The 16502-nt window shown below is 42.8% G+C and overlaps 1 protein-coding gene across 1 annotated transcript in view; it reads right to left on the bottom strand.

Annotated features, from left to right (window-relative positions):
• Positions 1-355: 355 nt before the first annotated feature.
• The window catches only part of TAF1B (TATA-box binding protein associated factor, RNA polymerase I subunit B), a 64486-nt gene continuing 48339 nt past the window's right edge, over positions 356-16502 (bottom strand). Inside the window, exons 14-15 of the mRNA XM_069973972.1 lie at positions 15254-15479; positions 356-1034 (exon numbers count right to left, since the gene is read on the bottom strand). Of these exons, the coding sequence (XP_069830073.1) occupies positions 839-1034; positions 15254-15479 (422 nt within the window). The 3' untranslated portion in view covers positions 356-838. The remainder of the gene's footprint in view (positions 1035-15253; positions 15480-16502) is intronic.

Raw genomic sequence — 16502 nt, 5'->3', positions numbered from 1 at the left:
CCCCTAGCAACCAATCAGATTCCACCTTTTATTCCTCACAGACTCTTTGGAAAATGAAAGGTGGAATCTGATTGGTTGCTAGGGGCAACTGAGCCAGTTTCACTTTACACCATGTTTGATAAATCTCCCCCTATGGTGTAAATTTACCCCATTTTCACAAATCTTGGGTAATCTAAGGGGATTTATGAGGACTGGCATACTCGCAGTCGTGCTCTTAATTTATGCCCCACCCCCTTTCCCCCACCTTATTCACTAAGAGGCGCACGCCTCTTAGTAAATCTGGTCAGCCGGGCACCCGAACCTGCGCCCGATACACCAGATCTACACCTGCTTCCAGGTGTACATTTGGACCATCATTTACTCCTGCGAGCAGGCATAAATCATGATAAATGCAGCGCAGGAGGAGGCCATGCCTCCTCCCCTCTTTGCCCTGCCCTCCTGAGCTCCCCTTGCACGCCCATCGGGTAAGCGGGGGTCAAGCCTCTGTACGCCAGGGAGAAGGGGTGAATCTGCGCCTTTTCCCTGGCGTACGCCTTGGGCGGACATTTCATAAATATCCCCCCTTGAATTTCTTACATTGAAGAAGCCATGTGTTTTGGCCAATAATGGCTGCATAGTAGCCACATGGACTGCTCTATGGTACGTGTCCAAGATTTGTAGCAGAGAATTCAACTAGTAATGTCAGATCATCATGAAACTGATGAGTATAGTAAAAAGTTGTCAGCGCTGTCCCTCCTTGGTATGATAGATCAATGGATGACAACATAACGTAACATCTTATTACAACATTGAAAACTTTATTTATTTACAGAAACCTATGCGCAATGATCTCTTCACTTCAAATACGCTTTTTCCTGAGTTTTTTCGTAGGCTTCGTTGTAGGCATCCCGCTTACAATTTTTCCCTCCACCAAGGATACTTCATAGTGGATTAAACTGGGCTCCACTCTCAAGACCGTGGAGAAGAGAGAGATGACAAAACGATAGCTGCTCGGGAACAGAGACTCGTCGTATAGTTTCCAGTGTTTACAAAAACTGTGAAAAGATGAAATGAAGAAAAACTGGTTATAAAGAATGAGAAGTTTGTGTCACCCTGAAGATCAGCCTGTCATGGACCTGTCATTTACACACAAGGGCAGCTTACAGAATGAGCTCCTAATATCTATCAGGCGTGCTGTATGTGAATATTTTTGGAGGCTTGGCGGTTGAGACAGATAATATTTTATGTTTTCTATCAGTAACCTCATTGATAAACCCTACTATTAGCTTCTCTCTAGCCTTAAGCCCCTATTACACAAAACAATTATCGGATGTATTTGGCTGATATCGCCCATTACGCCGATAATCGTCTTGTATAATAGAAGACAACGATCAGCCGACATGAACGACGTTGGCTGCACGATGTCTGTCATTGTCTTTCAACAGTCTATTACTGGCCACCGGCCCGGGCTAAAGCAATGGAGGTGGGCCGCCCCGCCCCCAGCGGGAGAGATTTATCTGACAGATTTTGAAAGCCAAAGCCAGGAACAGACTATAAACAGGGAGCAGGTCAAAGAAAATACTGAGATTTCTCCTCTTTTCAAATCCAGTGCTGGCTTTGGCTTCCAAAATCTGTCAGATAAATCTCTCTGAGTACACGCACCATTAGAATTTGGCAACATAATAGGCTCCCGAGTGCCCGTCCTTCTTGTCACATACAGTGGAGAACCTTATGAGAAAGAGCTTCCTGCTTTGTCTCCATAGCTCCCATTTCCAGTGAGGGACCCAGAAGAATGTAAGCCTATGTAAGTCACTGGAGATAAGCACGGGAAGCTTCCTCTCATAAAGTTTCACAGTGGGGAGAATGGGCATCCCAGAGTCTATTCCGGCACAAGATTCCAAATACATTTACATTAGAGAAATGACTATTGAGCACAGTGCTGCATGATCATTTCATTTCTGGGGAAAAAAAAGACTGGAAGGACACATTAAAATAATATAACAACATATTTTTTTTTTAACCGATAGCTTATGCTTGGGATAGATTGACCATATCAGATCAGTCCAGGTCCAAAACCTGACACCCCCACTGCTCGCACAGTAAAAAGAGACACTGTGTACCCGCCATGCTTGGTTGCTGCAGCTCACTACTTAAAGTGTCACTATCGTTTAATTTTCTTTTTCAGAAATCAATAGTAGAGGCGATTTTAAAAAACTTTGTAATTGAATTTATTAGGCGAAAAATGCATTTTTAATCATGAAAAAACAGTTTGAAGCTCTCCCCCCTGTCTTCATGGCTTGCTTATGGAGAGGGGAGGGGTGGAGAGAGATGAGGCACCAAAACAGGACAACAAAGAGTTAATCTACAGTTAATCACCCGGCTATCTCCTCTGACATCTCAGACCTCTGAATACCACTGTCACCCACCTCTGTGCTGTGTAATCCTTTATTCTCTGCTTTCTGCTGCCAACTAACTCCCTCCTCCCTCTTCCCCCCTCCCCTCTCTATAGAGCAGACAGGGTTGTGTCTGATGCAACAAGTCACAATTTCCTGATATTTTCTAGTAAATGGAAAAGAGGAGGGAGGGGGGGGGGACCTGGGGAAAGGCTTCTTGAATGCAGATAATGGCATATTTGCCTAATAAACCCAATTACAAAGTTTCTTAAACTCGCCTGGACTAATGATTTCTGCTAAAATAAAAAATACAACAGTGACATTTAAGTGAATGGGTCCTAAGCTGCAGTGGCCAATATGGAGATGTCAGATTCACCATGTATATAGGTGCCGTGGTTCTAGCAAACAGTTATTAGATCCCCACCAATCAGATATTGATGACCTATCCCAAACCCTCCCAAAAACCCTTTAAAAGCTCCCACCCTCTTTCGCTAAGGATGCCTTTACAGGTAGTGATTTTGGGAAAAAAAAATTAACATATTCCATCGATTTATTTGAAATGACAAAGATTGATTTGACAACAGCAATAACCATTATTGTGGCCTGAAAAGTCACGAACTTTAGCACATGCAAAGAAAACCGACCAGAAATGTGAACAAGGTTAAAGTGATGGTGCAACCACTGCCAATATATAAAAATGATTGGCACAAATCTACGCCACTTATAGCAGACATAACTTCATGTCCAAAAGACATCAGACTTATTTATGGGGTAGACAGGTACTGGGCACGTCTGCTGTGTGTCAGTCATTGAATGTGAATGGCTATTCTTTACTCTGTGTGGTTATAGCAGTTAGCCCTGGCGAAGTGATACCTATAACCCATTGAGATGGAGATGAGGTTCCTTGAGAGCGGGACATAGTGATATTATAGCCGGCTCCATACAAGCTCTACCTGACAATTCAGCTGTCTCTCTCACCTTTATGTGACATACAAGCGGCTCAGCGTGGGATATTTACTAACACAGGTCCCATAGCAACTAAACCAATCCTCAATGTCTTTGATCCATCTATTCGAGAGCAAGACAGATGACAAAAGCAACTGTCACGTAACTAACTATAGGCAGCCCATGACCCCTAATGACTGTACGAATGTTGTGTAACCATAAAGCATTACACAGGGAGGCAGTTCCGTGTTTGAGAGCACCAACTATTCCAGGAAAAAATACTATGGACTATATCCAGCGTGCTGGACAATGCACAAGACCTCCTGCAAATGCCCTGACGTTAAGGGTCCTATTACATGGAGTGATTTTTAACGATTAACGACTAACAATCGCAAACGAGATTGTTTATCGTTAACCTGAAATCGTTCACCATATTACACAGAACGATGGTCGTTATTGCGATCGTTACTATGATCGTTTACTCCTGAACGATTAGTGAACAAATGCGGAACTTGAGCGAACGAATGTGGAATTACAGCATAAGATTAGCAAACATTTAACGATAATTTTAGATTTAGATCAAAATCAACGATTGACGACATACGGACGATTTTTCGATCGTTGCCTGCAATTCCACAGAACGATTATCGTTTAAATCCGAACGATATAACGATTTTCGCAGGATAATCGTCCCGTATAATAGGGCCCCAGGAGTTTCCAGCTTAGGATAGATATCCTGTAAATAATGTAGCATTTTCCAAGGTTATCTTTTTGCTCTTCAGAAAATTTTGTTAAATTAGGAGCAACCTGTAACACACAACAAGAAAAAAAAAATCCTTGTGCTTTCCCCTCCAAGCTGTCAGGAGATGATAGAATGATTAACATAGCCAGGATCTACAGATACCATAGACAACAGTTTGAAAATGGTTACCCTAAAAATAAGTGGATATCTGGGTGTTTTGCTTGATGGGACTCCCAGTGATCAGCTGATCAGTGATCTGTAGAGGAACTGGTAGCAGTTTCCCTGCAGCACCACCACAGGAGAAATGAAGCATTACATTTTCTGCTAAACACAATGGGATGTCCATGGAAATGTGGCTTTTTGCTCCGTCTCCACACTGGCTAAGGACTCCTTCACACATTTAGTAATTTTTCAGGACAGTGTGTCTGCAATCCGCAAAAAAAATTATTCTGTAGTGCATTGGCATTCTGTATTTTTGCAAATCCACAAAAAATAGAAAGACGATTCGTATTTTTTGCAGACATTATGGATGTAAGGCTGGGTTCACACTGCGTTTTTGCAGTCTGTTTAACGTATATGTTTTATGAAAAAAGAAGAAAGAAAGAAACATGGATCAAAATGGATTTTTTAGCGTACACAAAATGGATTTTTTAGCGTACACAAAAACATAGATGACCACTTTGTGTACATTCAAAGTAAAAGTAACCATTTAAAAACAGATACATTAAACAGACAGATAGCAGCCGATGTGGTGAGTATTCCTGCAGGGGGGCCTGGAGTGCTGGTTGAGGGGGTGAAGGTAAAGTGTGTGTGTGTGTGGGGAGGCTGATAGAGCATGGGAAGGGGGAGTGAGGGGGGAGTTGAAAGTGGGAAGGAGGGGGAAGGGGCTGGTTGACGGTGTGAAGGAGGAGTAAGGGGGCTGGTTGAGGGGATGAAGGGGGATTGAGGGGTGGCTGGTTGAGGGGTTGAGTGGGGGCTGGGTGAGGGGTGGAAAGAAAGAGGGATGCTTTTACTTTTTTTTTTGGGGGGGGGGGGGGGGGTTGCATTTGATTATATTTTTTTTTTTATAGTCCGGCCCTCCGACGGTCTTAGGGTCAGTGAACTGGCCCCCTGTGTGAAAAGTTTGGGGACCCCTGCAATAGACTATTGTCTAATTGGTCCACAATTACTGCCCGTCCTAGGACGTGTTCTATTTTTTTTTACAAAACAGATTGCGGATCCGTAAAACTAGGGATATTGTAAATAGCCCAATAGAAATCAATGGGTCCTAAATTTGTCCATAATTGCGGATCGGCAATTATGAACAAATCTACAGAATGTGGTAATAAGGCCTAAAAGATGAGAGACTACAGGAGTTCTAGTTTTGCAACAGGAGGACACCCCATAGTTAAAGGGGTACTCCGGGGGGGGGGGGCATTTTTTTCCTGGGACCGGGGATGAGGTGGCTGAGGAAAAAGATACGTCTCAGGTCCGCTCAGCCAGTCAGTGACAGAGGCGGGATCTGAGCGGACTTGAAATGGATCCCGACGTCTTGGGCCCGTGTCAGACACCAGGAAGAGGCCGGGCATCGCGGACCGGAGCGCCGCGATGCAGGTCCCAGGAAAAAAAATGCCCCCCCGCCAGAGTACCCCTTTAAAGACCATTGGTCTAGGCTATTCTGGATTAATCAAAAGACTTTAGGCCCAAGGTCCAATGTGCACAGTAAATAAAATCTCATGTAGATTTAAGGAGCCTATTCAGGGCCGTACTTACCAGCTGCTGCTGCCCTAAGCGCTAAATCTGAAGACGCCCCATCTTCACTCACCAATTAGCATCAGGATTTTCTAGCTTCTGAACATCATATTAATATCTAAACAGTCTTAGGCCGCGTTCCCACATTTACTGTATGTCACGAAATGCAGCCGAAACCAGACCCTCATACGGTAACCAATAGGCGTATGACCAATAATAACACCGCCATACCAGACCTGACCAATACCGCCATACTATGACTGGATATCACCGCCACACCAGACCTGACCAATACCACCATACTGTGACTGGATAACACTGCCATACCAGACCTGACCAATACCACCATACTGTGACTGGATAACAGTCACACCAGACCTGACCAATACCGCCATACTGTGACTGGATAACACTGCCAGACCTGACCAAAACTGCCACTTTGTGACTTCTAAACACCACCCCCTATCGAAAAGACACCAGATTTACTGTCAAGTTTGAACAGAAGGTGGGAGACTAAAAAAAAAAAAAAAAAGGTTGTTTCCTTCCCCCTGCTCCCTGGTGCTGCCCCAGGCACCGGACCATAGGTGCCTACTCGTGAAAACGGCCCTGAGCCTATTACAAAGCTCAACATCATCATGTGGCAGGGCTGCACCAATGATCGCTGGATCACCCATGCAGCTCTTTGCTTCCATAATTTGTAGCCTACAAATCCCCTATTAGAGGGGGAAATGTACAGCTGAAAAATTATAGTTAAAAACCTGTAATATAAAAAGAAAAAGCATATACGTTCAGAATGAGCAATTGCCCTGTAGAAAAGGCTCTTATTTGTCCACATATGTACATATTAAAGAGGTTGTTTATGATTTTATACTTCTAGTCTATGCTTAGATTTGGACATCAATATATGATCAGTGGGAGTCCTTCGAGCTGCAAAACCAGGTATAGTTACAAGAGTGAGTGTCTTGGGAGTCGGACACTGACTGTGTATATACTCATGGCCTATCCGAAGTAAAAACCCTAAATCAAAATAATCTTCTCTGATTGAAGTTAAATTTCAGTAAAAAATAAAAAATGCCCAAGGTCATTGGGGAAGGAAAAGTACTAATTTTCCTAATACAATAGTAAATATAACTGTATTGTGTACACTAAAATAGACAGTGTGCTTCCCCCTCAGGCAGTGCAGGCGAGATTTGCATAACATTATACATATAATTAAACTCTTCAGAAACACAGAACTTTGACGCACATTCAGATATTTTCCTATAGGTGCAAATATTTCCACCATCTATTTCAGTTAACAATCTCACACAATAGTTCTTGGAATAAGATGTATACACCGAATATACATCTCGAGACGAACCATAATAAACCTGTAACGGCAAAAGCTAGCATGATAACAAAGCCTTTAGAAAAGCATAACTCGTGTAAGGGTATATGCACACTACGGAATTGAGCGAGAAATTTAAGCGGAGTCATGTGATCTCTCAAGTGCAACCCATGAGTCGCCCAAAGAAATGACATGTCAATTCTTTAGGTGGTTCGCGGATTGCAAGAGTCAATAGGACAGGCAGAGTTTTGCGCAGACTCCACTTGAAATTCCTCGCTTAATTCCGTAGTGTGCATATACCCTAAGGATGGGTTCACACTGCGTTTTTGCAATCTGTTTTTTTTCTTTATTCGTTTTTGGATTAAAACTGGATTAAAACGGATTAAAAAAAACTGATGCATTTGCATGCATCCATTTTGATCCTATTTTCCATTGACTCCCACTATAAAAAAAAAAAAAAAGGTTTAAAACGGATCCGTTTTTTTAACATACACAAAAACGTAGTCGATCTTGTGGCCGTTAAAGAAAAAACATTCTTTTTTTTAAGATGAAAGTCAATGAAAAACAAATCAAAATGGATGCACACAAATGCATCCATTTTTTTTTTAAATGAAAAAAACATAAAAAAAAACAACGCAGTGTGAACGAAGCCTTCCTAGTAAAAGTATGTGCTACAATACATCATAGGAGTCCCACAAGTCACCTATCCTTTTGTAAAAAAAAAAAAAAAAAGTTATACTCCCCTCTCCCTATCCCCCTGCTGGTCTGCGTTTCCTCCTGGTTCCTGTGATGTTTTGCCCCCCCCCCCCTTTGTCTGGCTAAGGTGGCCAGTGACTGACTTAGCAGGTCAGTTTCTGCGAGGTCAGGATGTCACAGAACCCTAGAAGTAACGGACACCAGCAGAGGACCAAGAGAATCGGCACAGCAACTGCAAGGGATTGGGAGGGGTGAGTATAGCTTAATTATTTTCACACCACCCAGCAATGATGGAGAAAATTTGGTTTGCCTGAGACAACCCCTTGTTATGCTTCTTCTGCAAAGCCAGGATCTCTTATACCGGTAGAGATTAAACTGTCAGAGAGCAGTGGGTGTGCACCATACACATGACTGGATCCTTATAGGCATCGGCTTTCACCAAGTGCTCGAAGGTTTTTGCTCATGCAGAAGAATTTACCTGCACAACAAAGCCGCTGTAACACAACCCTGTGTTTACACTTCTCCAACCAGCGGTGTCACGGTAGATGTGTAATGACACACAAAGGAGAAAAAACATGGGAAAGAAAAGCTAGTAACTATTAATAAGCGAGTCTGTAGAATTGTAGAGCCTACATACTTGGCAGTAGCTGGTGGGTTACATCTACACACAGCCGATGAGTAATGACCAGGATTAACCGGATCTCCTTTATAAGGACGGGATTGCATCAGTGACCTGCTGGTGCATGTACCAAGATAGGTTTTATCTTTCAGTTTTATTTCAGTTGTACTGTGGTTATCGCCTTAATAGGACGTTGCCAATCTAAGCCGCTCGGACGTTATAATGATTCACAAACTAGAGCATAGTTATGTGTTACAAGTGGTGCTATGGTATACAAATACAATAAATCTGATATAATCACCGAGGCCTTGTCATCATGGAATTGAGCAGTGTATTTTCTTGCCTTTGATGCAAATTGTATTATTTTAATTGATTCGCTTACTGTCTAATGTACATACTGTATCAGACTTCCTGTTCCTGCTGTACACTCTAGTTGGCGGCCCCCTAATTAACCATCTTTACTTGCCCATATTTTCTTCAGCATAAGTGGATGGTGTTTGATCTGCATGTACCTCTCCCCACTCCATACACATTTCCCACTAGAACACTTTGCTAAGAACATTACAAAGATCCTGGAATGATCCCTGGAATGCTCTGTTTGATATTAAGCTGTTCCTTCTATACTCCGTTCATCCTGACTGACCTTTTCCAAACTGTGTGGGACAGTTGGCTCTGATGGACTCTAATTACATCCTGGGACACTAATCTATTAAGGGACTTATAGCAGCATCATTTGGATTCCCCCTTCCTTTTCCCTCTCGATCCTTTTTATAGTTTGTAATGTTGTATGTAACAAAGTTTGGTGCCTCTCCATTCCCTATTAGAGAAGGAGAGAGTTAAAAAAAAAAAAAAAAGGAAAAATAAATTGTTTAAAAAAACACTTTAATAGTAAATACTCCAAGTTACAAAGTTCCCTTTAAGCTGATACTTATAACCACACCACCTTTAAAAATAAAGGGGAAGATTTATCAAACATGGTGTAAAGTGAAACTGGCTCAGTTGCCCCTAGCAACCAATCAGATTCCACCTTTCATTTTTTTAAAGAATCTGTGAGGAATAAGAGGTGGAATCTGATTGGTTGCTAGGGGAAACTGAGCCAGTTTAATTTTCCACGTTAGATAAATCTCCAGCAAAATCTTTTATTTTTTTTGCCTAAAATCAATGTTTATACGAGATCCGTTTGGGATGCCTGTTCTCACTGCACTTCATATATAACCTCTATGCAGAGATTACCCCTTTTTGGATTTAAAGTTGGGTTCCCAGCCCTACAAGAAAACAGCACTACCCACGCACACACCATGCTACCCTTATAGTGGGATTAACAAACCATAAAAATAAGTGCGGGAATTACACATGAAGGTTTGCAAAGGTAGCTGCTCATGTATTGTCTAGTGACTAACTGTGATGACCTCTCTGAAGAATTTAGACAAACCGGTAAAGCTCGAAACACATTGCTGAAACAATAACAGCCTACAGTCAATAGACTGTAGACAAGGAGTAGCTAAAAGAGCAACTACAGTCTGCGTATACCTCTAATAAGAGTAACATAGACATAATAAATAAGTGTTATTGTGGAGAAGTGTCATATGTTTAGGTAGCCAGGCGCTTACGTTAGACCATCTCATAGGGTGCGGGGCCCAGGGTTGCCAACCACCCAAAAATTCCAACCTTACAGACAAGCAGAAACCGGGCACAGCGATCAGCTCAGCGCTTCTAGCATTCAATGTCACTGCGCCACATCAGCCAGCATGACCAATGCCCAATCTGTCCCACAGTGTATTCCTATAGGATGCAATGATGGACACAGTTCAAGTCCTATTTGAAGAACATATGTCTTTCTTGACATTTTTTATGTCAAAATCAGTCAGCGAGCATATGCCGGTTTATACTAGCCATACATTCTTGAGAGGCTTCCGAAATTGCAGGACTAGCACAAAATTCACTTACTGTAGGTGTGCTATATTTTTGTTCATTTTTGCCACGTCATTTATTTTTCCATTAAGGATATAACATTGTTGGTGGGAGCATTTTATACTTCATGGAGAATTCTTTGCCCTGTACTGCACTAAAAGCTCAATGGGATTATCAATAGTACTGTAACATGAAATTTTTAGGACTTCCAGTCATAATAACCCATCGGTCATGGGTCCAGAAGGTCTGGTTTAGGCTACATTTCCAGGTAACCGGTTTATTCTATATAAAGTACAAGTTGTTTGAACAAGTGTGGAAGAAAAAGTGTCCTGAGATAAACCTTATTGTTCGGCCGTCTAAAGTTGTGAACTGTCCAGTCAAACTAGTCTTCAGCACAACATTTCAAGCCATAGATGCACCAAAAGTCAAAAAAGCTGAATCAGCATTTCAAGCCACCTTTGCTCAACACATATACAACTGTTCAACCATTGAACGACAGATTTTATTCTTTTTTTCCCCCCTACTTTGTTCAATGAGACCCCCATTGATTACTGGCCGTATTCGGCCGATACCAACCGTTACTGCCAATAATCGTTTTGATGTCGGCTAATTGTTGCCTTTCAACATATTAAAACGGTAATAACCAGGATAGCAGCAATATGCTGCCGTCGCTGCATGGAACAGGAGCGGCGGCAGCAGATTGCCGCTATTTTTAATGGGCTTCCCCGGCACTTACCCGCTCGCTGCCAGCACGTGTAATAGCCCGTGAGATTTTTTTAAATAGAAGTAAATTACAAATCTATATAACTTTCCAAAACCAGTTAATCTGAAAGAAAAAGATTTTCGCTGGATAACCCCTTTAAGAGCCAGAAGACTTTATTCTCTTTTCCTGTACTGACCCTTGCTGCAATTTTCTGCTGAATCAGGATAGAATCAGGATAGGCCCGACACCCACTGTACTGCATCTATTGTGACTACTCCTGAGTTCCCTGAATACCACCATCACTTAAGCCCCTATTCCACGGGGCAACTATGAGGAGCAAACGAGCGCTATCAGCAGGGAGGTGCGGGGGGGCTGCCCGGGTGTTCGCTGATCGTCCAAGCAGCCCATACCATACAGCAGCGGTCTGCTGCCGCCGATCCTATTCCACGGAGCGACGGCAGCAGATCGCTGCTATATGAGTCGTTTGTTTTTCAACATGTTGAACAAATGACTGCAACGATCAGCCGACATGAACGATGACGGCTGATCGTTGCCTTCTATTCAACGGGATGATTATCGGCCAAATATGGACGATTAATCGTTTCGCGGAATAGGGCCTTTAGTTTCATAAAAAGATGCTCGTGTGAACCTTAAACAATGTAATATAACTAAAGAAAAGACAAACTACTGCATGTGTGATAATATAAAAACAATGCATTTTGTGTCACAAAGCTCCAGTCTCGCTCTTGCATTAATATACAAAGCAGAAAGAAAAAGAAAAAAATCCCTCGCTGTTCTCAAGGCTCGCGCCATAATCCATATACACCTGACACTGAGCTTACCTGCAAATCCAACAGGAATGGGCGTGAAAAGTCTGTTAGAGGGCCAGGAACTGAGAACAAGTGCACGACCTGAACACAACACCTTTTGTTAGCAGGAAAAAAGGAGCCCTGTATATATTTTAAGCATAAATGACAAGCAGCAGAAAAAAAAAAAAATCTGGAATACTGATACTTTTTTTTATTTTCCTTATTTGTCTTGGCGACCATCGGAGGCTGAGGCTTTGTTTATTCTTCATAACTTAGCTACCCGTTTACACGGCATAAACTTTGCCTTTGTGAAAAGGTAAGAAAAAAAATAAATAATCTGGTCTGTGGCTTGTCCTGAAGATGGAAATTAATCTGCAGCCTGTAACAGTGTCTGGGCGTCCATTGTGACAGGCAGCACCCAGGCCTCTGCATTCTCGTTTTAATCCCGCAATTCAATGCCATTCTTAGATAGGGCTCAAACTGTAATGTAACCTATACACAGGGGTGTTTCGTGTCAGGAAGGGTGAAAATGATGCCCCAGAAAGGAGCTGCTCTGGAGTACAATACATGACCAAAGTCCCCTTCACGCTGGAGCCTGAGAACAGCGGGGACGCATGAATATCTTCATTTTCTTGAAGAATTGATGCATTAAATCACGACAATGGCAGCAAACAAACTCATTCCCGGTAATGATACGTTGCACATGTCTCTGGATAATGGTGGAGGCGAGTGTAACATAAGAGGGGAACGGTGATAAGAATCCTATCTGCAATCACGTTACTGCTTTTATTGCTATTAATAAAGTGCAGCATTGCTAAAGTCTTGGGTAATTGTGAATGTGTAAAGCAAGTTTAAAGGGACTCCAAAACACCCGCTAAACTTAAAGCAAATCTACAGTAATTTATTAGTACATTAGCTTTAAGTTTCTTACATGGATAGAATGGTGCTGGTACGGGGAATCCGGTGCCACGGTCCTTTTTTTGAACCGCAGACCGGTTCCCGCATATGACGCTTTTTTATTCCAAGGCACCGGCCAGGGGTAAAGCACTGGAAGCGGGCCGGCCCGCCCCTGGTGGGAGGAAACCCCTGCCCCTCTATGACGTGGCTCTATTAGAATCAATGAAACTGTATAATAAAGGGACAGGGGTTTCCTGAAGGCAGGCAGGCCCTGCCCCTGGTGGGAGGAAACCCCCGCCCCTCTATGGCGCTGCTTTATTAGAATCAATGGAGCTGCATAATAGAGGGACAGGGGTTTCCTGGAGGCAGGCAGGCCCCACCCCCAGTGGAAGGAACCCCCCGCCCCTCTATGACGCAGCTCTATTAGAATCCTCACACTGGGGGCGGGCCGGCCCACCTTTAGTGCTTCACCTCCGGCCGGTGCCTGGGAATAGAATGGCGCCGTACGTGAGAATCAGGCCGCAGTTAAAAAAAAAGGAAAGCGGCACTGGCTTCCTTGCACCAACGCCATTGGATTCATGTGCAAACTTAAAAGCGAATGTACTAGCAGTGCAGTTATCAGTAGATTATATGTTAGTAGAGTATACATCTCATCTCATATTTCTGTAATTTTTTATTTTTCTTGCATTCCTTTGCTATAATCCCACAAATGAAGGTGTGTAAGTGGTCCTCTCCATTATATTCCTGAGGTAAGTAGTCCTCTCCTCTCTATGCATCAACATGGCCAGTTTGTATGGTTACAACGGGGAAGTACAAAGGAGGAGAAAGCTACAAATTACAGATTTGGAATCAGCATCTTTTATCCCGCTTACAGATGACTTTAGTTTAGGGTTTTGAGGAGTATTCCTGAGCTAGTGGGTGTAGACTAGCTGCTATGATGTCTCTTATATACTACACACACACTGAGATCCTGTCCCCAACATCTCTATTGCACACCTTAATAAGAAGTAGGAGCATGGATGACATTATAGAGCAGTACCGAGCAGTGTAAGCCAGGAATCCAGCACTAAGGAGATATTACACTTACTAGAACTTTCTGCATAGTCTCCATGTCTATCTTTGCAGATAACTACTCCTCAGCTGAACCCTGTCTCTCAGTCATCTGATATGTTTAGTCTCTCAAGACACACTATTGGTATTTTATTTTTCCTGGGTGAATGATGAGTTGAGGAGAAGAAAGCAGCCTGGTAAGTGGAGAGGCATTTTTTTCTGCTAAGATATATATTACAAAACTTGTTATATTCGCTTCTACTGTTTATGCAAAATTTGTTATAAAAGTAGTAAAAGGTAGTGACCAAAGATGAGCGAATCCCGAGCCCGCTTCAGGTTCATCCGAACCAGTAGCGGATTATAATAGGTCAGTTTTGGGTGGTAGCCCGGGGCTCTGAGCTCCCGGGGGGCCCCATGACCACCCAAACAGACTTCTACTTTCAGTGGTGTATTGTCTCCTGGCTACAGTTCTGCCATGATTTACAAAAAATCACTGTTTTTGTACGGCAATTTTGCACAAATCAGGACATCATGACATTATATATCCTGTGCTATGAATGCCAGGCTAGTGCTGCCATAGTTACAGTGGGATGGGGGGCCGAGGATTGGTGAACAGCCCAGGGCCTGAGGTAAAGTTAATCCGCCCGATCCGAACCTGAACAGTCTGCATTTGATTACCAGTGACTGAAGAAGTTGGATGCACCCAAGGAAGTCCTGAAACAACAAGGATACAGCCTATGGCTGTATCCATGCTTTCCAAGCAGCCAGTGAAATGGATAGCCAGTTTAAGATTCAAAGAGAAGCTGGCATCTATTACATGCCCACTAGTAAAGGGCCACTACCAAAGAGTAACTACACTCGCACTATCCTGTTGTTATGAGATTTTAGATTACAGAGGGCTTAGGGCCACATTACACAAGACAATTATCGTCGTATTTAAACAATAGTCGTTTTGTGTAATAGCAAGCAACAATTAAACGACCAATGAGAAATAGTTGATTGTTTGATAGAATCTGGACCTAATTTCATTGTTGATCGTTCTCAAATTGTTCGTACATCGTTCGTTGTAATAACATGTTGTTTGGTCGTTCCCTGGTCTATTAGCCAGGAAAAGACAAACGTAAGAACGGACGTAAGTAACGATCATCTACCTATGTAATAGGGTGAACGATTAAAAATCGTTTGTCATAGCGGTTGTTTGAGATCATTTATCGATGAAAAATTGTCCACCCTTAGGTGATATGTAACTTTCTGTCTAGTTTAGGTGTTTCAGCTCTCTGTCCAATGATGACATATCTCACTGAGACTTATAGTCCTACAGCCGAATCCAAATAAAAACACAGATGAACCATTCATTCTCTAGGTACCAATGCCAATTCCTTCAGTTGTTTTCTGAATTACTATCTGCCAAATATAACAATTACTAGGTATTCATTCTATTAATGTCTTACGTGCTGCTGCATTTTTTCAAGGTGTTCAACCAGTAATTCTTCCCCGGGCTCAAGGACTGTTTCTTGCTTTTTTGCGCAACTCCCTCCAGGCTGTGGCCGTGAAAACAGATCTTGCCTGTGTTCGGCTCTTCCCAGTTGAATAAGAAACTCGATGGGCGCTGATTCCCAGCATCAGGTGCAGCACCAGCCAGCCTGCCAAACCGATTCTGCAGGTTATTTGCCATCCCTGTGTGGACACAAACAAAAGATGCTATTCATGAGAAGGCAGGCTAAATTATTACAGGTACCCACGTTCTTGTTTTGCTTAGGTGACAGTTATCTCTATGTCCTAATATAAGGTCAGGATGTGTGAAAAATTACTTGCAAACCAAAAACAAACATTGGAACTGATCACTGTATACAAGAGACAAAAACAAGTCTACCCACAGCGCTGTAGTAGCAGCCACTGTCCATAAACAAGAGTGGCGCTGTTTCATTATTAAGAATTGTGTTCCCCAATCTGCAGCTGTTGCAAAGTCCACATATATCCTTATATGGTGGACGTGGAAAGGGCTTGCTGGGATTTGTACTATTGGAGCAGTAGGAGGGCAATGTAAGGTTATGTTCACACAGCAAATCTTTTGCATAAATCATGGCCGTTCTTGCAATTTGCAACAAAGGTCATGATTTATGCAGAAGACATATTGTAAATGAATGAATGGAATCCAGACACACAGTATACGCTCCGGCCAGGATTCCAACCGGCCGAACGAAAAACTGACATTCATTAAATAGCGGCCGCACAGGCATGTCAGTTAACACAATGGAGAGTGCAGCTCTGGCCGCATGTTCCATTGTGTGCAAAGGTGAATTGGGATGTGGGCGCACGTGGGTGCGCCCACATGACAAATTCAACAGAAATAAAGATTATCTGAAGATCATACTGCAGTACCGGCCGGGATGATCTTCTCTGACACCGGCCGTTCTGTGACCTGGCCGGTGTTATACGCCGTGTGAACATGGCCTAAGGCTGCATGAACACATTAGGTTGCATGTGAGACCCAGACTGAATGAGAGGGATCATACTGAATTATCATACAGTGAGCTCCCGAATGGCTAGAGCACTACCCTACTAAAAAGACAGCTTTGTCAGTTCGGTAGGGTAGTGCTCTGCTCTGGTGGTATTACTGTATTAATGTACTATATTACATTTCACTATGGAGGAAGTAAGTCACATTCTTAGGGATGTGTTCAGTCTGCTAAATACAGC

This window comes from Dendropsophus ebraccatus, chromosome 6, assembly GCF_027789765.1.
Source record: "Dendropsophus ebraccatus isolate aDenEbr1 chromosome 6, aDenEbr1.pat, whole genome shotgun sequence".
Lineage (NCBI taxonomy): Eukaryota > Metazoa > Chordata > Amphibia > Anura > Hylidae > Dendropsophus > Dendropsophus ebraccatus.
This window is presented reverse-complemented; position numbering and strand designations above follow the sequence as displayed.